Raw genomic sequence first — 22584 nt, forward strand, 5'->3', positions numbered from 1 at the left:
TATCGTAGCCCTTAATTGCTGTGATGTTTTGGCAGCTTATTCAGAGTCTGTCACTTGAGATAAAGGCTTCACCGAGACAAGATACAAATTGCCCACGCTGAGTGTTGCAGTGAATTTGAAATTTTTCCTCTGTAGTTCTTTCCCCTCTCCCTGTCTCCCTTCCCTTTGTCTGTTTTAGTGACTCATAAGCAGGATCGGTGGGTGTTTTCAAATGTCCCTTTCAATTTTTTTTTAATATGAAGGAACTTTTGTTAACAAACAAAACAAAGAAAAACTCCAAACTATTAAAAAAAGAGGAAGGAAGGAAGGAAGAAAGGAAGAAAGGAAGAAAGGAAGGAAGGAAGGAAGAAAAAGGAAGGAAGGAAGGCAGGCTCAGCTGTTGGCAAAGCAATGTGAAAGGTATATATTTGACTGCATTTGTACAGGTTGGGGGCCAAATTCTGTCTATTATGAGATGATGATCCTGAAGGAGAAATTCAAGGATGCCTTGAGATTGTCATCAGCTTTCCTAAGACTACAGCTCTCCCAGAGGTTAAAGAGAATTTCCTTAGAGGCTGGGCTGGTCTGTTGTAAGAACTGGCCATCACCACAGAAGAAGAGCCCTCAGGAGAGCTGTGGGAAAGGAGGTGGAAGAGAGAAAAGATGACTGGAGATTCGGGAGGGCCAAACACTGGTCTCCATCCATCCTGGTCACAAAGGAGACATAAGTAAATTTGGCTTCCCTTCTCCTGGCAAAGGTTCCCAGCTTTGGGAGATATTATTATTATTCTCATGTTCAAGTTTCTGGTGGGCCAAGAGGAGGAGGTTTTGGAGTCAGAAGATACGGATTTGAATCCTGACAAGACCAGTAGCATGACCTATGTAATCCTGGAGGGGCTTCTCTTACATTTTCTCATCAATAAAATGATAGTTGGAGGTGGGGGAGAGGCTGCTAGGTGGCTCAGTGGATGGAGAGCCAGGCTTAGAGATGGAAAATTCTAGGTTCAAATCTGGCCCAAGATATCTCCTAGATGTGTGACCTTGGGCAAGTTACTTCGTCCCAACTGCCTAGTCCTTATCTTTCTTTCGACTTAGAACCAATACATAGTATTGATTCCAAGGCAGAAGGTAAGGGTTGTTTGTTTTAACGATAGTAGATTAAACTAGTGGTACTCAAAGTAAGAGCCATGACCCTGTAAAAAGAGTCTACAAGATCTAAATTATTTGTATTTTTGATATGGCAAACAGTGATAGTTATAACCCATATATTTAAAAGTTCTTTCAGGATACTCAGTTTTGTTTTGTTTTTTTAAACCCTTACCTTCCACCTTAGAATCAATACTATGTATTGGTACCAAGGCAGAAGAGTGGTAAGGGCTAGGCAATGGGGAGTTAAGTGACTTGCCCAGGGTCACACAGCTAGGAAATGTCTGAGGTCAGATTTGAACCCAGGACCTCCCATCTCTAGGCCTGGTTCTCAATCCACTGAGCTACCCAACTGCCCCCAAGATACTCAGTTTTTAAAAATGTAGTTTCTGAGATCAAGAAGCTTGAGAACCTCTGGATTAAACAATCTCTAAAGTCTCTTCTAATTCTGAAATCCACTGATCCTGTGATCACATTCCATGATTGTATGAATGAAACCCAGCTCCTGAAATTCTAATCACTTTTTATAGGCCGTGGTTTGATGGGAGTCAAGGGAAGGGGGAAGTGGCCCAAAAACTGTCAAGGATGAATCTGACACCAAAATCCCCTCCCTGGGTGCTGAGAGGTCATCCAGCTCAGGCCCATCTCACACCTGTTACTTTACACACACACAAAAAAAAACATTTTAAATGCACACATGAAGTCATTGCAAAAACCAAAAGCTAATCTGGTTTACTCTCCAGAGAAAAGGAAGGCAGAGCCATCATTTGCATAACCTTGGGTTGGCTCACCATTGACAACTAACTCCTTCACTGAGTTATTTGACCAAGAGAAGGTCAACAAAGGTAGCAGAAGGTAGCAGAGAAAAGGGCAGCCAAGTGGGGAAGTGAATAGAGCGCTGGGCTGGGAATCACAAAGATTCATCTTCATGAGTTCAAATCTAGTGTTAGACATTTACTAGCTGTGTGACCCTGGGCAAGTTACTTGATCTTGTCTCCCTTAGTTCCTCATCTATAAAATGAGCTGAAGATGGAAATGGAAAACCAGCATCTTTGCCAAGAAAATCCCCAAACCATGTCACAAAGAGTCAGATATTGCTGTACAACAACAACCATAAGAGCAGAGAAAATCAAAGAGGATTAGAGTGGAAATGTTGGTGATTAGAGCATGACCTGGCCCCCATTCAAAACCAGTGTCCTGTGTCCCACTCCAGGTCAGTGGTATCCAGAATCCCATCGTGAGGGCTTCTTCCCTTTGGGTTCATTCAGGCTATTAGGTTCCTGGACTCCAAGTCCAGAATTCTATTGACTGTGCCTCTAGCGCTGCTTCATCCCTGACGTCAAGAAGGAAACCAATCATCTAACAAATTAATTTATGCCTAGATAGGAATGATGGGAATGGGTGACGTAGCCCTTGCTCTAGAGGAATATACCTCTGACAAAGGGGCTGAGTCACCCATTCCCATCATTCCTATCTAGGCATAAATTAATTTGTTAGATGATTGGTTTCCTTCTTGACGTCAGGGATGAAGCAGCACTAGAGGCACAGTCAATAGAATTCTGGACTTGGAGTCAAGAAACTGGGGTTTCACGTCCTGCCTCCGAGACTTACCATCTGTGTGACCCTGGGCAAATTGCCTACTCTCTCTCGGCTTTGTTTCTTCACATGTAAAATGAGAGAGTCAGACTGGCTTCTAAGGATGCTTCCAGTGCTAAGTCTGTGATTCTTTAAGACCTTTCCAAGCTTGTAGTACAGAAAGAAGGGAAGCTGGAGAGCAGGCTTGATCAGCTTCACAGTCATGTCTTCCACATATCTCCCTCAGTTTAAAAAAAAAAGTAAGGGGAAGCTTGTGGGCTCTGGTCAATATAGTGCTAAGAGGATAGAGGACATCACTGGTTCTTAATGGGAGAAGGACAAAATTATAGAGCAGTCCCAGTCCCTACCCACATGGAACATGATGTTGTGTAGAGAAAAATCTCCACCCATAACTAAGGCTAACACCATTAGCCTTCCACCTATAGCCAACAATCAAGGAGCTTGCATCCTCCTGGAGACAGTAATGAAATGGACACCGAGAAGTCTAATTTGAGTGCCCAGTGGGACCCCTAAACCCCTTTACTTTGACAGAAAGACTCATTCAATCTTGGGAGCATTTCTTCTATCATAATTTCTAAGACATTCCCCCCGCCCACAAATCTCCCCTGGGAACATCCGATTCTGGCTCATGTTATTCAAAGGAGCTCCCAGCTCCCCCGTAAGAGCATCAGACTTCCTCAACAATAAACATCAGGCAGTTTTATTAATGGAATGTAGAGAACAGAGCAGAGACTGGTATCCAAAGCCCCTTGCCTTCAGTCTGTTCAGCTCGGTTTCCCTCACCCCAAGAGTCTGTCACAGTCCTGAGTCTCTGGTACAAGGGCTCTTAATTTTTTTGTGTCATGGACTCTGCACTACGATGAATCAGGTGAGCTTCTTCTTGGAGTAACACTCTTTTTTTAAACTCTCACCTTCTGTCTTAGAAATCAATACCATGTATTGGTTCTAAATCAGAAGAGCAGTAAGGGCTAGGCAATGGGGGTGAAGTGACTTGCCCAGGGTCACACAGTGAGGAAATATCTGAGGTCATATTTGAACCCAGGACCTCCTGTCTCTGGGTCTGGCTCTCAATACACTGAGCCACCCAGCTGCCCCTGAGTAACCCTTTTTTTTTAATGCACAAAATATATAGGATTATAAAGGAAGCCAAATGTTGACAAAAACAAAAAAGATTTTTCCCAACCCAGTTTATCGATTTTCTCCTCCCCAAAACCTATCCATTGACCAGACCTCCTTGCAAGGCCTTGAACCACCAGTTAAGATCATCATGGATCTGATGGTTTTCTGTTGGCTCTCTCACTTTTCTCGAGTTTCTCAGTTTCTCTCCCAGTTTCTGTCTCTCAGCACAGCTGTTCATCTCCTGCTGGGCTTCCTAAGTCAGATCTTGTAGAACAATGCTCATCGCATGCCTCCCATATGGTCTCTGATGGCCTGACACTCCTCTCACCCTACCACAAGGGTTTCCAGTATTCCTTCCTCATCTTCCTAATAGCTGCCTCCCTCCAACAATTTTAAGCTCAGAGCTTTATATATACAAGTGCCCCCAGGGATTCTCCCAGCCAGTCTAACCCCGGAGGGAAGGCAAGCAAGCAAATCTTTTGAGTTGCCCTGATTTCTTGGACACTGTTTACTTATTTAAGGGAGGAATATGTCTACCACATAAGAGAGTGGCCTGTCTACTACAAAAGGGAGGGAAAGGCACATTAGAAAAAATTCTGGGAATTTTGAGGTGGGTGATCATGGAAGGCATCTGGGAGATGGGGCATCTGAACTGAGTCTTGAAAAAAAAGATAAGAAAAGGGGCAGCTAAATGGCTGAATGGATTGAGAATCAGACCTAAAGATGGGAGGTCCTGGGTTCAAATTTGACCTCAGACACTTTCCAGCTGTGTGACCCTGGGCAAGTCACTTAACCCCTCCTCCACTGTCTAGCCCTTACCACTCTTCTGCCTTAGAACCAATACACAGTACTGATTCTAATATGGAAGTTAAGGGTATAAAAAAAATACATTAAGAACTATAAAAGGCTAAGATGAAGAAGGAACATATTCTAGGAATTTCTGGACACCTGTGCAAAAATAAGGCAGGGAGACAGCATGCTGAGTTTGGAGAATAGCAAATAGTGTGAACTGTCTGGTGTATAATGGACATTAGGTGAGTAATATGAATAGATTAGGTTGGAGCCCAATTATAAAAGGCCTTGAATAAGTAGTTTGCTTTTTTTTTTAAAGATTTTCCTTCCATCTTAGAATCAATACTATGTATTGCTTCCATGACAGAAGAGCAGTAAGGGCTAGGCAGTGGGGTTAAGTGGCTTGCCCAGGGTCACGCAGCTAGGAGGGGTCTTGGGTCACATTTGAACCCAGGACTTCCTGTCCAATGAGGTGGATTTCATAGAACTTAATAATGAATGGATACAAAAGGTGAAGGAGAGGTAAGAGTTAACTCTAACTTGAAGGTTGCAAACATGGGAGACTCTGTATAGGATAATGCAATGGATCAAAATAGTGCAATGAGAAGGAAGAATATGCTTAATGAGAAAGAAGACCCCTGTTTGGGATAGTTGAATCTGAAGTGCTGGTGGCACACCCAGATGGTGATAAAGACAATGGGAAATATGGGTCTGGAATACCGAGAGAGATCTAGATTGGCAATTCAACATCAGCTCAAATAGGCCAATATTTATTAATGTGAGTGATTCATACACATTTTTGTTCTTTACTATTTGGGCATGGCCCTGTCCTATAGAATAAATCAGTTTCCAAATATGGATAACCAGAATCCTCTGAAAGATCTCACACTGGATGTCTAGTCCCACCTCCCCACCCTATTAAGTATTCCCAGGCAATCCTAAGAAAGTGAATCCAGGAAAGAGGAAAGTTGGAAAGTATCTAATATGAAGTGACTTTAATTATTACTAGGGGAGATGAGCTTTTTGAAGATAGGAGGGAAAGAAGGAAAAACCAAGACAAACATGAGATTTATTAAAACACATACACACACTATTTTGACAAAAATTAGGAAGAAGTGCAAATGGTTAGATTCAATATGTTAAAACTCCCAAGTTAATTTAGATTGCACACAATGCCAATGAGTTACTGACTAGCATTTATAAAACTACAACGTAATCCATATGGAGCTTTAAATGATGGGCAAGGATAGCAAGAGAAACAATAAAAGCTTTACGAAGAGGACTCATTCTGCAGTATGTCAGATTAAACTTTTAAAGAGTAATTGTAGAAATGATCTGATACTAGACTTAAAGAGAAAAATAGGTCAATGGAAAAATACAGATTCCAGAAATGGAACTATGTGAATATAAAAGTATTGATAAACCCATTACTTAAGAAATAGTGGGGAAAGGAATTTAATAGAATTCAATAATTATTGGAAAAACTGGATTCTTATGTTCAGTTTTCAGTTTTAATCAACTCTATGTGATCTCATTTGGGGTTTTCTTGGCAGAGACACTGGAATGGTTTGCTATTTCCTTCTCCAGTTCATTTTCCAGATGAGGAAACTGAGGCCAATAGGGTTGTGACTTGCTTACAGTATGAGGCTAAATTTGAACTTAGAAAGATGTATCTTCCTGACTTCAGGCCTGGCATTCTATCCACTATGCCACCTAGTTGCCCTTTGGAAAACTGGATAATGTATAATAATGTATAACTAGATAGTCTCAGATATCACACCCAAGGAGGAGACATTCCAGAGCAGACAACCATATCAACCCTGCTACTAAGGCTTACAAAGATTCTTTCCAAGTTTAGATCTAAACTAAGAACTTTAGAACCAGTGTTTTCCCCCAGTTCCTAGTAGTTGTCCCAGACTGACTCCAGAATTTTCTAGAAGAGCACAAAATTTCTTTACCTCCCATTACCCTTGCTTCTAGCCTTCTAGCAAACATTTTAAACATTATCAAGTTCAGCATTACGAGTGTTAATTAGCAATCCAAAAAGATTGTAAACTCATTGAGGGCAGTGACTAAGTCTTAAGTTTCCATCCCTTACAGGACCTCATGTAATGCTGGAGAGATGATTAACACTTATTATTTGATGACCAAGTTAGCCACGGCATCATCTGAGAACAGATACTGGACAATATCGATTGTTCCCCAATACCTGCCATTCCATTATTATAGCTTCACTCCTTAGAGTCTTCCGAGGTTTCAAGGACCCACTTTAAAAAGGAAATACTATACTCTGGTTCTGCTGTTTTATCATGGCCCTAGTTCCTACTGGCTATAGAAACAGAGCATAGGTGCTGACAGAGTCTACCATATTGAAAAAGCATCTATAGCATTGCCTTTATTGCCAAGTGAAGAAAGGATTGACTCTAGATGATATATTCTTTGAGCTTCAATAGCTCATCAAAGTAAAAACATGGAGGAGCTATTCTCCTCATTGGTTCAAAGACTATCCACACGAAGGAAGCTGAGGGTCTTTGAAGTTCAAAGATTCTACCCCAGCCCATGAAACCCCATTACATTAGCTCCAGATCATGCTTTACCCCATCCTGCCACCTATCAGGACACCAGAACCTAGCCAATGTGGATATATTCTTCTCTGTCTTGCTGCTACCTGTGTTGCCATACCAGGAGTGACCCTCTGACTAGACCTACAGAGACCCTGCCTCCATCATCCCAGGGGAGTAATCTCTATGGGACAAAACTGTCCAGATAGGAGGCTGAGTCAATCCCACCTCTGCCATCTATACCAAGCAGATCCAAGATCCCAAGCCCTAAGACCATCTCCATGCAGCTAATGGAAACTTGGACAACATGGGAAAACTTCCTTAGAACTGTCTAAAAGGTAATGTGCTCCTTCAAGAAGTAGTGGATTGCCTCTCCCTGGAAGTCATCAAACAAGAGTTTAGACAATGAATGACTTGTCAGGTATGCTATAGTGAGGACGGATTTATTTCTTCCTTCTCTCTCTCTCTCTGTTTCTCTGTCTCTCTCTGTCTCTTTCTCTCTATCTTGACATACAGCACATAGTAGGCACTTAAATGCTTGTCACTACTTCCTTGATTTTCCCAACCCATTTCTGATCTCTTGCTCTAAAAATAATAATCAAAGAAATATTATCATTGTTTCTAGAAAGGGCAAAAGAAGCTACTGCCATGTGGCTCCATCCACAAAGCCCACTTCCCTGCCCAGTCCTCCCCAACATGGGTGGTACCACACACCCCTTCTAGAATGTAAACACTGTCTCCCCTTTGAATCTGCATCTCTAGCCTCCAATACAGTATCAAGTACATGGTACACATCAGAAGTGCTTAATAAGGGACAGCTAGATGGCATAGTGCTGGTCTTGGGGGTTAGGTAAGACCTGAGTTCAAATCCAGCCTTAGCCCCTTACTAGCTGGGTAACTATGGGCAAATCACTTAACTCCGTTTGCTTAAAAAATAAAATAAAAATAATGCAAGTGCTTAATGAATACTTATTGACTGTTGCTATCAGTTAACTGATAGCTTAGCTTTGGCAAGTTAACAGTTTGGCAAAATCATGGAGATGTGGGATAAGCAGAGGAAGGACAAAGGGCCATTACTGAGAAACAAACTTTACCAGGGTCCTCATTTTCACTTTTGGGGGCAAGGTTCAACACTGTATTTGTCACGACCAGGCTATCCCTAACCTTCAGGATGATGGGACAAAGAAGGTAGAGATTATTTCCCCCAATCCCCAGCTCTGGGAGGGATCGACCCAAGACTTGTACTTGCTGTTCAGATTTCCAAGGGCAGCACAAACCTGACCACGGTGAGGTGTTTCCCTATTCTCACTTCCCATCAGAGTTCACAATTTCTGGCCCTTGAATCAACTCTAAATTCTAATACAGCAACGTACTTAATGGCTAAGATGGCATCACTAAATGGGGGAGGTGGGTCCTCTTCCAGCTCTATGTCCTTTCACCTGAGGAGCAAAGGAGTGATGTCCCTCAGCTCTCCTGATGGATTCCTGGGGTCCATACTGCTCGCTAGTTCAATCAGGTGTCTCTATGACTGGGCAATACTGCCACCTTGAGGTCACTGGGCATCAAGTCCCATCCTAAATGAACAGTCCCCAAAGTTCTCATATTACGTTTCCCAGCTCCACCCAACAGCCTCCTACTTCTGAGATCCAAAGCAAGGGCCTGATGTTTGCAAAGACTCGGTTAAATGGTACCACCATTCCTCCCAAGATAGTTGTCACTGAGTGAGGAAGGGGAAGGGGAACAGGTCTTTGCTTCAGAGATCAAATTAGCCTCTTTATAGTAACAACCACAGGGAATTCCAAGGTTACAATGCCCTGGCTTCATTGGCAGGCCAAGTGCCCATATCCCTTTGGGTGATTCATCTAAACCCAGCAAGGTTTAGGACACTGGTTTTGAAATCTGGGGCCATGAGTTTGAATTCTGTCATTAAGCTACGTGTCCACTTTAGATGTCACCACTTCTCTAAATGTTTCCTCATTGAAAATGAGTTAGGACTCAACCTCATGAGATTTGATCCTGGTTCTAAACATAGGATCCTTTGAGCCTAGCTTCTTAATTTCACACCAAAAATCTAGCAATAAAGCCACCTGTCTATCTTCTTCCCCTTGACTTGAGCCTGGTTGGGCAGACTGGCTGGCCTTTCTCTTCCTTCCTTCCCTCCCTTTTTTTCTTTCCCCTTCCGTCAATCTTAATATCAGTTCTAAGAAAGAAGAGCCATAAGGGCAAGGCAAACGTGATTTGCCTAGGGTCTCACAATTTTAGGAAGTATCTGAGGTCACATTTGAACCAAGGTCCCCTAAACTCCAGACCTGACACGCTAAGAAGTGACTGCAGCCTCCTCAATGGTCAGAAGCTGCTCCAAAGGCAAGTCAAAGTCAGTTTTCAACCAGGAAGCTTGTCCTCATTCAGCAGCTCCATTCCAGAATGATACCCCTGGTGACTACCCCTTCACCAAGAGTAATGCCCAGCACCCCACTCATTCCCACACACCTAGTTTCTTCCCTGAGGCCTCTGAATCAGACCTTTCATTTAACTCCTGAAGGGAAGGGTAAAGGTTGATAATGTTCTCCCCACTGCAATCTCTATTCCCATTTAGAGAACAGGTCCCCACAATGGGGTAAACTGAGGGAAACAGCTAGCTCAACTCTCTACAGAAGTGTAATCTGGGATCTAGGGAACACTGAGAAAAACCTGTTCCTATTGGTATCAATTAAACTCAATGTGCATTGGTAAAAAACTGGTGCTATTTAGATAGATGACTGTCTTTGAGTATCTGATAGGCTGTTCCATGTAAGAGGTATTGGATTTCAGGGCAGCTGGATGGCTCAATGGATTGAGAGCCAGGCCTAGAGACAGGAGGTCCTGGGTTCAAATGTGACCTCAGATACTTCCCAGCTGTGTGACTCTGGGCAAGTCATTTAACCCCCATTGCCCAGCCCTTACTACTCTTCTGCCTTGGAACCAATATGCAATATTGATTCTAAGGTGGAAAGTACGGGTTTTTAAAAAAGACATTGGATTTGGTCTATTTGTCCCTCAAAGATGGAATGGGGAACAATGAGAAGAGGTCTCAGAAAGGTTTCATAGGAACTATCTCAAGAGATAGTGAGGAAAAAAGATATAGTGGAGTCTTCAAAAAAGTTAGATGACCACCAGCCAGGGATACTATAGAGCAGTGATGGCAAACCTTTTAGTAACCAAGTACCCAAACAGCAACCCCTCATACCAAATGTGAGCCAGGATGGACCCAGACAGTAGGATTTCACAGTTGGAAGGGATTTCAATAGCGATCTAGTCCAACCTATATCCAAAAGGAATCCCCTTTATAACATGCCCTACAGGTAGAAAGTAAGATCTACATTCTGGGGGGTGAGTTGGATCCAGAGTTTGGCCTTCACTGGGAATCCCTATCTTTTAAATATCACAAGGGCATGGCCAAGCAAGACCACCAGAGAGCACCTGGTTTGGGTTAAAAAAAAAAAGATAAAGTCAAAAAAGGTTAAATATGAGTCAAATTCTCAAACAATTCAATTTAATAACAATAATAAACACTTGACAGAACAAGAAAAAAGTATATTCTTGCAAATAAATTTCCATTTATCTACAATCTTGGGTTTCAGTTTTTATTTATCTCATTTATGACTTTTCCCAATTTATAGCTATAAGTATTCAATCTGTCCCTTCCCTCAACGAGGGGACTCCATTACTTATCTCTGAACCAACATTTAACTAGTGGCCCTGTTTCATTGTTACTAGAAAGGGTAGTCCTTTGTCTACTCTGAAGTGATCTCTTATGGGAAAAAAATGCAATAGAAGAGATAGAGCATACCAAATAATGCCAACCTATGCTGGGGTCACAATAGATTGTTCCTATGGCCCTAGTCTCATTCAACTTCAACTACAAAAATTTTTAACAAAAAGAGATATTTCCATTTCCAGGGTCTTAAAACTCAAATGGACTCAAACACCATCCCCTGAGAGAGAGACAGACATACAGAGCCAGAGAGAGCCAAAGAGAACAAGAATAGCAAAGACATGCATACTGGACTAATAAGTTCTAAATTGTGCTATTGAAGCAAACTTGAAGAATTTGGGATCTGACTGGTCTCCTCCATATGCTATATAATCATATGTAATCAGCAACTTTACTAGATTCCATGAAATTAAAGAGCACATGCATACATTCTGTAAGTGTCCAGCCAAACAGGTGCTTGGATCAGTCATACAGAGAAGCAAAGTGAGAAAAGAAGAGGTGGAAATGTAGAGGAGATGGAGTTCTGGAAAATCTGCATTCATTGTCCTCTCTCTGTGGGAAGATAGCACCATAGCTGACTGCTATAGGTGACTAGCTACAGCTTTACGACTTCCCAGAGGATCTGCAAAGCCATGGAGACACAAGGGACCTGAGCTACAGTGTAGGCCACTGAGCGAATAGGAGCTTTCAGTTTCACCAGGTAGGCGACAGTATGGATTATCCTCCCTACAAAGAAGATGAAAAAATGAAGCCAGGCTATGAAGGGGTCTGGGTTCAGGAAGGAATAGATGGATCCCAAGAACAGGAATGGTAAGATGTTCTCCAGGTCATTCCCATGGGCTCTGGAATAGAAAGAGAAGAGTTCAGTCAATTGCAAATCACAGATCAAGAGCTGGAAGGGGGCACTTCCACCCACAGGCCAAAGGTATCCACTTCAAGTCCCTCTAATTCTACCCTCGGTTCCTTCCTGGATTCCTAAACATCTCTTATTTGCATAGGCCACCAAAAAAAAAAAGGCATTTTATTTAGTTAGTTAGTTAACCCCTCCAGAGGCTTACAATTGAGTTAGGGGAATAAGATGTGACAGGATAGAGAACTACAGGGGACTGAGAACTTGGTGATCCTTTCTCCCTTCCAAGGAGTAGAAAGCTGGGAACAAAGAGTGATCTATATCTCTAATAAGTAATTGAGTCCACAAGCAGTCAGGTGACACTAAATAAATCAGCTGGACTTGGGAGTCAGGAAGACCTGAGTTCAAAATCAGCCTCAGTTACCCACTAGCTACGTGAGCCTAGGCAAGTCACTGAATGCCACCTAGCCTCAGTTTCCTTATGTGCAAAATGGGGATGATAATAATGGCACTTGTCTCCCAGGGTTGTTGTGAGGGAAAAAAATGTGACAACATTTATAAGGCATTTTACAAATCTTTTAACAGTCTATATAAATGTTAGCTAGTTATTAATAATATTATAGTTCTCATAATTGATAAAAATTGATGTTCTCACATTTTAACCTATACGGGTTGTTTATATGTGTGTGTGTCTAGGAGTAGGAATAGGCCTGGACAGGCTTATATCACAAGAGAGAAAACTCTTCTGCATGTCAGACACTGAGCCAGATGCTGAAAATACAAAGACAAAAATAAAATAAGTCTTATCCTGAAAGAGCTTACATTCTATCAGAGGCAGCAACATAATGAGAAAAAATGTATATACAAAAAATTCACAGGTCAGCACAAGCAACAAGACAGCAGGGGAGATTAGGAAAAGTTTGAAGAACCTAAGAAGGCAGTTATCCAAGATATATTCCTTTCAGTTGCGTTAAAGGTCAGATAGTGTGTTATTCTATAAATCCCAGTGACTGTCACCAAAGGCAGTGCTTCTCTATAAGGCCTGAGACAGAACCTCAAGTGCTCTCTCCTTTCCTAGTACTTATATGTACAGAATAAATAAATGAACAGTTAATCACATACATATTTTGCTGTTTCTAGGCTCATAACATTAGAATATTCAATTTGGCTAACAGAGGAATCCTTTTCAGGTATTTCCTCACTTCCTCTTGACCGGCCTATTGTCAGCCAACAAGCCCTTAACTATAACAAGGATATTCCACAAACAAGGCACAATGTCAAAAACAGGGAAAGAATAAGCACCCCATTTGAAAGGATCAAGGGATGTAGGCATTACCATGGCCTCAGGAAGACAAGAACTTAGCTTCACAACAGAGGTCAGTGAGCTGGGGGCTTTGAAAATCCAAGGAGTCTAATGAACCAGAGACAGGCTAAACAAACCAGGGGATCCTAGCTCAGGATTGGCTGAGACCTTACCACTGTGGGCATGCCAGTGCCCCACATCTATTTAATGACATCTAAACCATAATGGTGGAGACTTTCCTTTTTCTATTGATTGTTATAGTGGGGATGGACTAAGGGAGTAATCTTTACTGTTTTGAGAATTACAACCTAGTCAACTAGAGTTGACTTTGTGGCATAATAGGCATGTTTTAGATACATTTAGGATGTGGAACATGGGGAGACCACAGAATAAATGTGATGTTATTAACCTGGGATATGCAAACTCAATTTTTAAAAAATATAGATTTTAATAATTTTTATATACTTGATTTCCTTTGTATACCTATAGTATTTTGTTGTTTATTTAAAAAACATTATTCTAAGAAGGAGTTCATGTGTTTCACCAGACTGCCAGAAGGGTCAAACAAAAAAAGTTAAGAACCTTTACCCACACTTAACAAATTGTGGTATATATGTAAGGATGATTTTAGATGTGACTTGAATTTGGTCGCCAGGGGAAATCCCAAATAAAATACCCAAATCAGTCTGGAATTTTATGGTAATTTAATTAATATAGAGGGAAGAAATTTAAGGAGAAGGAGGGAAGAGGATATAGGATTTCTCCTGCCTGGCCTATGCCAGGGGGAGTTTAAAATCCCTGCCTCTAGGTCTCTGAAGAAGATTAGACGCTTCTAAAAGGATAAAGTTGGAAAGTAAAGGAGGAAAACTCAGCCAGAAACTCACCACCAAACCAGACAATAGCTTGTAGTCACACTATGATGCTGAAAGCTCAGCACGCTGCTCTCAGCTAATTCTCCACCTCCAATCAGGGAAAGAGTGTTTAGGAGAGACAAAAAATCCCAAATATATAGACCTTCACCCTTGTGTCTCCTCCTCTAAATTTTCACATCTACCAATCACATCAAAGGCTTTCTCCAGGACTGCCCATACTTTTAGTTCTCATCTTCTTTGATTAGAATATATCTTTGAGTTACTTAACACTTCTTTGTTAAGTTTACCTTTTGTTAGTTACTTCACTTTTTTATGATTAATTTAACCTATATAGTTACTTAACATCTTTTTGTATTAAGACCTTAAAATAGACTTGGTTTAAAGTTCTAGCTTCACTATAAGGTGAGAACTAAGTACCTTCATTGTTCAATCAGGAGATTACAACTTTATCTTCCCCTAAAGTATGGTCTAAGTAGGGTGGAGTGATTTTAAAGTTCACATATGTTGGTGATGGAATATTGACAAGCAAGATAATTTTAGAGAAAGCTGAAAAGAACTATATGAACTGACGCAGTGAAATAAACAGAGTCAGGAAAACACTGTACACAGTATGAAATGATTAAAGACTTAGCTACTCTCAGCAATACAATGATCCCCAAACAATTATGAAAAAGAATGCTATACACACCCAGAGAACTACTGGAGTCAGAATGCAGATCAAAGCATACTTTTCTCTCATTAGTTTATTTATGGTTTTACTTAGGGATTTTGGTTTTATATAAGTGTTCTCTTTACAACAATGACCAACATGGAAATGTGTTTTGTCTGATAATACATATATAACCCAGATCAAATTACTTACCATCTCTGAGAAGGGGGAGTGAAAGGAGAGAAGGAGACAATTTGGATCTTATAATTTCAGAAAACATGTTGAAAATTATTATTACATTTAATTGGAAAAATAACCTTGAATAAAAAAATAAATAAATAAAAAGAACCTCTGCCCACAGAGCCTTGCAACAATGATCAGAAGCTGACTCATCCATAAATTTTGTATTGAGATGGCAGGTGAGGAAGTCTGAGGAGGCTGATCAGAAGCCTGGGCCAGAGGCAACCTTTTTCTTGCCTAACACACAAATTCACTAAGAGAAGGGAAGAATCTCATTAATCAGGGGCTCTCCAGATTGACTACTATTATACTACTTATTCATGAAGCATTGGAAAATGAATAGTTTATTATTATAGTGTATATAAACAAATATGTATAAAATAAGAGACAGAGACTGCAGAGACTTAACTTGGTGTAACTTCCCTCAGAGTCAAGAAGAGTCCGCCCAAGGCTGTGTGACCCTGGGAAGGTCTTTAAACTCTAAAACCAATAAGATACAGAACAGTTACTAATCTTCCTTGTAGAGATTTCTTCTCTCTTGGGAGTTTCCTACACCAAGTAAAACACAAGTTTGGACAATTAAGCTAGACCTTCTAATTCCCAGAGGGGAGAAAGTTCTGTAGAGTTCTCAAGCAAATATAAAAGACTAGGGACTTGATTTAGGATTTCAATGGTGTAAGGATCTCCTGGGTGAGGAAATCCCTCTACTCATACAGGTTGGTACCTTCATAGCAATCTAAAGTCTTAGTCACCTAGAAGGGAAGTGACCTGTCCAAAAATCCAGATTTTCCTGCTTCCAGGCTAGCTCTCTATGCACGTCTGTGATTATAAATATATGTGCGCTTGCCTCTTGTAAATGTATATAACATATACACACTCTACCCATAATCCCTAATACTTCCCAAGACTGAAAGGCAAGTCATTTCACAACTTTCTATATCAGAAAGCTAAAGAAAAGTTAAGAAATAAGACAGTTTTGTTATTAGTAACTGTTCTGCATTGTCTGTTGTAAAAATGGAGACTTGAACTCAGGACTCCATTTCCCAGGAGTCCTTGCTCACTTCCCAAAATGCCTTGTAACCTCACCTGGGCCAAGAGCGAGATGGGGTATTTAACCTGGCTGTAAAGGCTATTGGGCTTTCTTTCCTACTTCCACTTCAGAGCAGATGGGTCTTTTCATCATGTAGGTAAGGTTGAATTGGGTCTCTCAGCCCACCTATCACGTGCTTCTCTTACTTGTATATTCTTAAATTCCTTATCTTAAATAAAACTCTAAAAATATAATACTCCTTGCAGAGAGAAACTAATTTCTACCTGCCTCAGTTTCCCCCAAATTTTTAACTCTTACACTGTTATACCAAAGTAGCCTGGGGCATATGCCATAGTCACAGAGCCAGCATGTGACAACAGAGAGGTCTTGAGTTCATGTCTTTCTGACAGGACCATGTGCAGCATGCTGCCTCTCACACACATCACTACCACACCTGAGGAACAAGAATCACCAAGTAACTATAGGCTCCCTGACTATGCTTTTTAATGAAATTCCTTTTATTATAAGGGCTGAGAAAGGAGGGAAATCAGAAAGGAGGGAAATACCTATACATAAATTAATGATGTGGGAGAAAGCCAATTTGCTTCAATCGAATTGGAACTGATTAACAATTTCCATGAGGCATTAGGTAACCTTTGACTTCCCCGAGTTTGGTAGTACATAGATTCCAGATTGTCATAAATGAGTGCTTTAAATGAGTACTTTAAACCCCACAGTTTGGGAGTTTCAACAATCTGTTTGTGCACACAACCAAAAAATGTATGATTGGGAAAGAATTTGGGAGTGGTCATATCACAAAGCAAGAATGAGATAGGGCAGATGGTCGGCCAGTTGGTTTGATCTATTTGTGCCCCTAAGTACTAAAATGAAGTGCTTAGAGGGTAGGAGGAGGATTTATGGGGGGAAACACAGATAAGTTTCAGACTATTCCAACAGGATAAATGCCTGGGCTGGGATCTCTATCAATGAAGGGGAGTATTTAGAAGGAAATCACAGATCACGAAAAGTGCCCATTAAATCAGTGTGAAACAATTCCCTTATTGAGTCTCCCCACCAATTCTGTAACCCTTGATTCCCTCTCTACCTTCATCACAAACACAAATCCGTAGATTCCAGAATCTGCTCTCACAGAATTGACTATCTGGAACTGAAAAGGACCATCGAGATAATCTAAATCCTGCACCTTGTTGTTTTATTATTTTTGACAGAAAGGAAGTTGAGACTTTGGAAGGGGAAAGGGACTTGCCCAAGTTTACAAAACTGATAGATGGAAGAGATGGGCCTCTCAGAGCAGCACCCTTCCTGCTCCCATTCCCAAGACCCCTTCCTCCCAAGCTCACCAGAAGCACCACTAGGGCAAGATTCATTTGATCTTATCCAGCTGGAATGCTCCAGGGATTCCATCACTTCAATTCTTCAACAAAACCCTGCGACTTCACCATTCTCAAAGTGAGAAATTGCATTCTTTGGCAAGAAGCAATTCATACTTATCCAACCTGAAAAACTGTTACCCAAACAGGGAACTAGGAGAGACAGAGAAGGCCTGAAGAACTCAGTTCAGCAACCCAACCCCAGCGAATTTTCTGCCTTTGTACAAGGTGACCAACCATATTCCATCTTCATTCCTAGAATTTGTACCCAAAAGATCTGGTGTCTAAATCTATGTCTTGTGAAGCAGATAAATTTGCTTGTAGAGATGCACTATGACTGCTGAATGGTCCCTGTAGTGATCTAGCCTTACTTAAGCCTTCTAATCCCTAGACAAATCTCACTACTTTTCAATTTGGATGTAGCTTTCCTGGAACAGGTAGGTGGCTCAGTAGATTGAGAGCCAGACCTAGAGATGGGAGATCCTGAGTTCAAATCTGGCCTCAGACACTTCCCAGCTGTGTGACCCTGGGCAAGTCATTTAATTTGCACTGCTCAGCCCTTAACATTCTTCTGCCTAGGAACTAAATGCATAATATTGATTCTAAGATGGAAAGTAAAGGATATTAAAAAATAATAATAATATGTAGCTCTTCCCATGACCCTCCTTCACTCTGCTTAAAAGGGGAAAACATTATCCTGGACTTCTCCAAACATGATTTCTAATCAATGCCCCTTCTGAGATTTGGTGCTCCCCTTAAAACAATTCCCTTCCATTCCCCCCACCCCCAAAACTGGACCTTGGCAAACTGTGACATCTTTAGGATGATTCTCCATAACCATTCATTGTTCCTTCTCAAACATACTATCTATCTAACAGAGAGGATTCTTGCCCACACTAAGGAATCTTGACCTTTATGTCAACCTTGCCAGGAGTACTTAATTCATTTTAAAAAGAGAAAGCTGGAAGGGGCTGATATTTTAACATCACAAAATGATTCTGTATAAAGATCTTAAAGGAAGAAGAGGGGGGGACCCCTGCCCAACATCTATTCAGGTGGATCACACTCAGGTGGATTCTGATTTTAGGATCATATTTATAAAAATCTGCCCTGGGGGAGAGCTGGGTGACTCAGTGGATTGAGAGCAAGGTCTAGAGATGGGAGATCCTGAGTTCAAATCTGGCCTCAAGACACTTCCCAGCTATGTGACCCTGGGCAAGTCACTTAACCCCTATTGCCTAATCCTTACAACCCTTCTGCCTTGGAACCAATACACAGTATTGATTCCAAGATGGAAGGTAAGGGTTTAAAAAAAATCTGTCCTGGGCTGTACAGTGCCAAAAGTGCCCAACTAGATAGAAAGAGTACCGGAATCCCTGGATTCAAATCCCACCTGACATTTATTATGGGTGATCACCCTCAGACAAATCACTTAACTTCCTGGACTTATTTCCTCATCTATAAAAAGAGGTATGGTTGGATTAGATAGCCACTGAGGACCCTCCCTATTCTAAATTTGTAGAACTACAAGCCCAGCACTTTCTAGTAGCATAAGACTGAGCAAAAGCCACTTTTCCCTTCTTCATCTTGTTTCCCTATCCATAAAATGGGAATATTGGTGTCTATAGTATCTCTCTTCACAGAGTTGTGAGGAAAGCATTTTGTAAGCCTTCTTCTTCTATTATAATTAACAACAATACAAATACCTTAGCAAGATGACAACTTTATTGCTTTCTAGATAGGTCCCAGGAAATGGAGTCAGTAGTGGCAAGTGGTTAGAGGTCTCTAATAGCCAGCATCACTCATCTGTTTGCTACCATGGAAAAAAGAGCCCTAGACTTAAATCCCAGCTCTATCTGAGTGATCCCCAAGCAAGGCACCTCCTCTGTAAGAAATAAAGGAATGGGACTAGAGAGCCTTATAGGCCTGTTCCCACTCTAAAAATATAGTGGCCAACATCAGCAAGGATAAAACAGCGTCTTCAGGCCAGCAAGAGTTTGCCCCTGATTTCTGGCTCCTATTGTGGCTGACAGGAGACAGCTGCAGACTACTATCCAGCTGTTTCTTCTCAGGATTTCTCTGAGCGTGAGCTTTGCTGGGCATACACACAGGGTCTCTGTGGAAACCCATCCACTACTTCCTCTCTTGGGTAAACAGCCACAATCTGTAGTAAGATTCTCATCAACCCTGGAAACCAGAGAGTAGGCGTAAGGGCCAGAGAAGCCTTTTCCTTCTTTCTATGTGTTATTGTTCAGTCATATCCCATCTTTGTAACCCCATTTGGGATTTTCTTGGCAAATATAATGGAGTAGCTTACTATTTCCTTCTCTGGTTCATTTGACAGAGGAGGAAATTAAGACCAACAGACTTAGGTGACTTGCCCAGTCATACAGGTAGTATCTGAGGCCATATTTGAACTCAGGACAAAGAGACTCCCTGACTCCAGGCCCAACACTCTAGCCACATTTTATCACCCACACCCAAATGAGAATCAGTGCTTCACCTCCATGAAAGTACTACATGTGATCGATTCCCTAGCCCACTCATCACAGCAGCTAGTAGTTCAAACCACCTTGTTCCCCCCTTAAGTCTCAAACTTCAAGAAAAAAAACTGAAACTATTCCCAGACAACTTCTTCACCTTATCTTATGTCACTCAGACATCTTTCCCCTTCACACGTCCCCCTCCCCCATCCTTCTGTCCAGCAGATGGCCTTCTCTATGAAAGGAAATGCTGGTTTTATATTATTGACCATAAACCAAGTGATCACATATAATCTTTTAGATAACTATGATTTTTAGAAAAAGGTAGACCAAGTTAGTAAACTGCATAAGATATCAATTATAACAACAGAATATCAACCATAATATTAGAAAGGATATAGTTTGGTATATTAGAATATTATAGCAACTAGCTAAATTCTAAGATTTTGTTGGAGGAATAAAAACTTTAGATCTGTTTAGTTATCTAGGGAAACTGAAACCCATGCAGAAGGAGCTGGGTTCATTGGGAGTCGAGCTGACCTGATGAGATCATATGAAAGCAAACTTGGCATGCCCAGGTGTTGCTTGATCCATAGAAGATTTCTGCCAACTAGTAGCTCCCCAAAGTATCATGACCAAGAATGGCTACTTTGACTTAAGTAGTATAGTTCCAGAGGATTAATTAAATCATCTTATCTTAACCTTGCATTGAACTTATGACTTCATATCAAGTGTTCCAAACCATTGTTACTAAAAACCATTGCATATTTCTTAACATCCTATGTACCTTCTTGCAATGTTAATGACTTAGTCTAATTAGCTGTCAAAAACCAGTAAGACACACTATTGAACATCTAGATGGGGTCTTTGCCACAGGCTGGGTGTGGTAAGATCTCCAGCTTTAATTTAAAGTTTGGGTCTTTGGCTCAGCATCACAGTCCAGAGGTTTCTTTATTTCTAACAATTTGTTGACCTGATGGGACTGAGGAAAAGATTTAGGATTCTGAGATCCCTTGGGGACAAGGTTCCATGGAAACACTCAGGAGCTTTTTTTTCAGGGGGACTCTGTTTTCTGAAGACTCCTCATTAAAGACATGATGAGTCCCATCTCTTCAGGGGTAATTTTTTCATGGGTGGTGTAGTGTTAAGTCTTATCTTGTCAGCGTATATTATTGTTACTATCCTTTTCTCTATAATTTCTAGTGAGTCACATATGGAGGTCAAGAAAAAGAGGCCCACAGGAGTAGACTTGTGTCTCCACTGGAGTTTAATTTGGTGAACTTGTGTCTCCACCAAGGTCTAAACCTAGATGCCTTCTATTTTGTCTCAGAAGAGAAAATTTGTGTGAGAGGTCTGTTGGAACCTAGCTAAGTGTGTTAAATGTTTGTTTTCATGAGTTCTCAAAGTAGTTTACCTTTGAGAGAAGTTTAAAGTTGTTCAGTTGATAAAATTGCCTAAGAACCTCAAAAACAGATTTTGATAATATATAGAGTCAAATTTTGGTAACAAAAGACTATAATGTTTATTTTTTAAATAACTGCTTTCAAAAAATTTTTTAAAGATAAGCTAGCTTTATGATACAGTACTGCTGTAAATATATTGTATATAAATTTTAAAATGTCTAAAAAGCAGGAAGGAAGCCTTAAAGAAATCTAGGCTACTGAGCTGAGAAGTCTGCAATAAATTCTTGAGAAGAAACAACTGTTTTGGTAAAAAAAAAAAAAACTTCACTTAAAATAAGCCAGGAAAGAGAGCTTAGACCCTGGGCAGAATTATTTGAAATGCCTTCCCCATATGGGTTAGAAGCCCCGCAGCTCCATTATCTTATTTAATTTCTTCTATATGCCAAATGACAGGCCCATATTAATAGGAATATTCAGTTAAGTCTAAGGCAAATAATCCTCTTAATAGTTCCTAAAAAAAAAGAAATGAGAGATAAAATTTCATGAGATCCTCAAGTTCAGTGTTTTTGTCCAAAAGAATCTTCTTTTATCAAAGTTGCTACTTTTGTTCTGTATGTAATTCTACACTTTATCTTTTCCCTCAAGAGAAACTTGGGGAAAGTAAAAGAGTAGCAGTGATCACTTAACAAGTATAAAGAAATTAAGGGAATATTCTAATTTACTAAATTTTGTGTATGTTTGGTACTAGCATGATTTATTATCTTTCTTATTCAGTAGCCCTTATTCAGTCTGATCAGCCAAAATAGAAATATCAGTAATAATGGAAATAATAATATCTATATGCCCCCTTTCCTCTGTTTCAATGTTGATCATATATATAAAACTAATGAGAAACTCATCATATGACAAAGAGAGAGATACTTAATTTCTTAAGTGAATTTTCTAAGTTGTGTTTATTTCAAAATTAGAATGAGTATATATGTATTTGAAAGTTAAGTCTCAATTATAAAGTGTGCTAAACTTAGAAAACTTTCAGGTTCTGAATATGTAATCATAATTCAGTATTTGCAATTTATCAGATTTTATAGTATTACAGATGCTGTGGGTACTGTTAATTGTACAAGCTTCAATATTCTCATGTTCTGTAATGACCATAGATTTGGTAAATATTAAGTATAGGCTAAATGTAAAATTATTCTTTTAAAAGGTTTTACTTCTAAATTTTATTGTAGAAATTATTCTAACATGGCAAAAGGATTAATTGGATATTATGTGACCTACCGACTTTGATACTGACCTCAAAAGTAAAAGTGGTATTTTCTACCTTACCCTTCTAAAAGAATATTACTGTGATAATCTAAACTATTTTGAATGTTTAAGCAATTCATAATAAATTGGAGAATTATGAAAGATTGA

At 40.3% G+C, this 22584-nt stretch overlaps 1 protein-coding gene across 6 annotated transcripts in view; it reads right to left on the reverse strand.

Moving 5' to 3' along the window:
- Positions 1–10705: 10705 nt before the first annotated feature.
- PTGES (prostaglandin E synthase) overlaps positions 10706–22584 on the reverse strand; it is a 47189-nt gene continuing 35310 nt past the window's right edge. For all 6 annotated transcript variants that reach the window (XM_007475133.3, XM_007475135.3, XM_056812532.1 and 3 more), the window contains exon 4: positions 10706–11789. In XM_007475133.3, the coding sequence (XP_007475195.2) occupies positions 11543–11789 (247 nt within the window). In that variant the 3' untranslated portion in view covers positions 10706–11542. The remainder of the gene's footprint in view (positions 11790–22584) is intronic.

This window comes from Monodelphis domestica, chromosome 1 (assembly GCF_027887165.1).
Source record: "Monodelphis domestica isolate mMonDom1 chromosome 1, mMonDom1.pri, whole genome shotgun sequence".
Classification (NCBI taxonomy): domain Eukaryota; kingdom Metazoa; phylum Chordata; class Mammalia; order Didelphimorphia; family Didelphidae; genus Monodelphis; species Monodelphis domestica.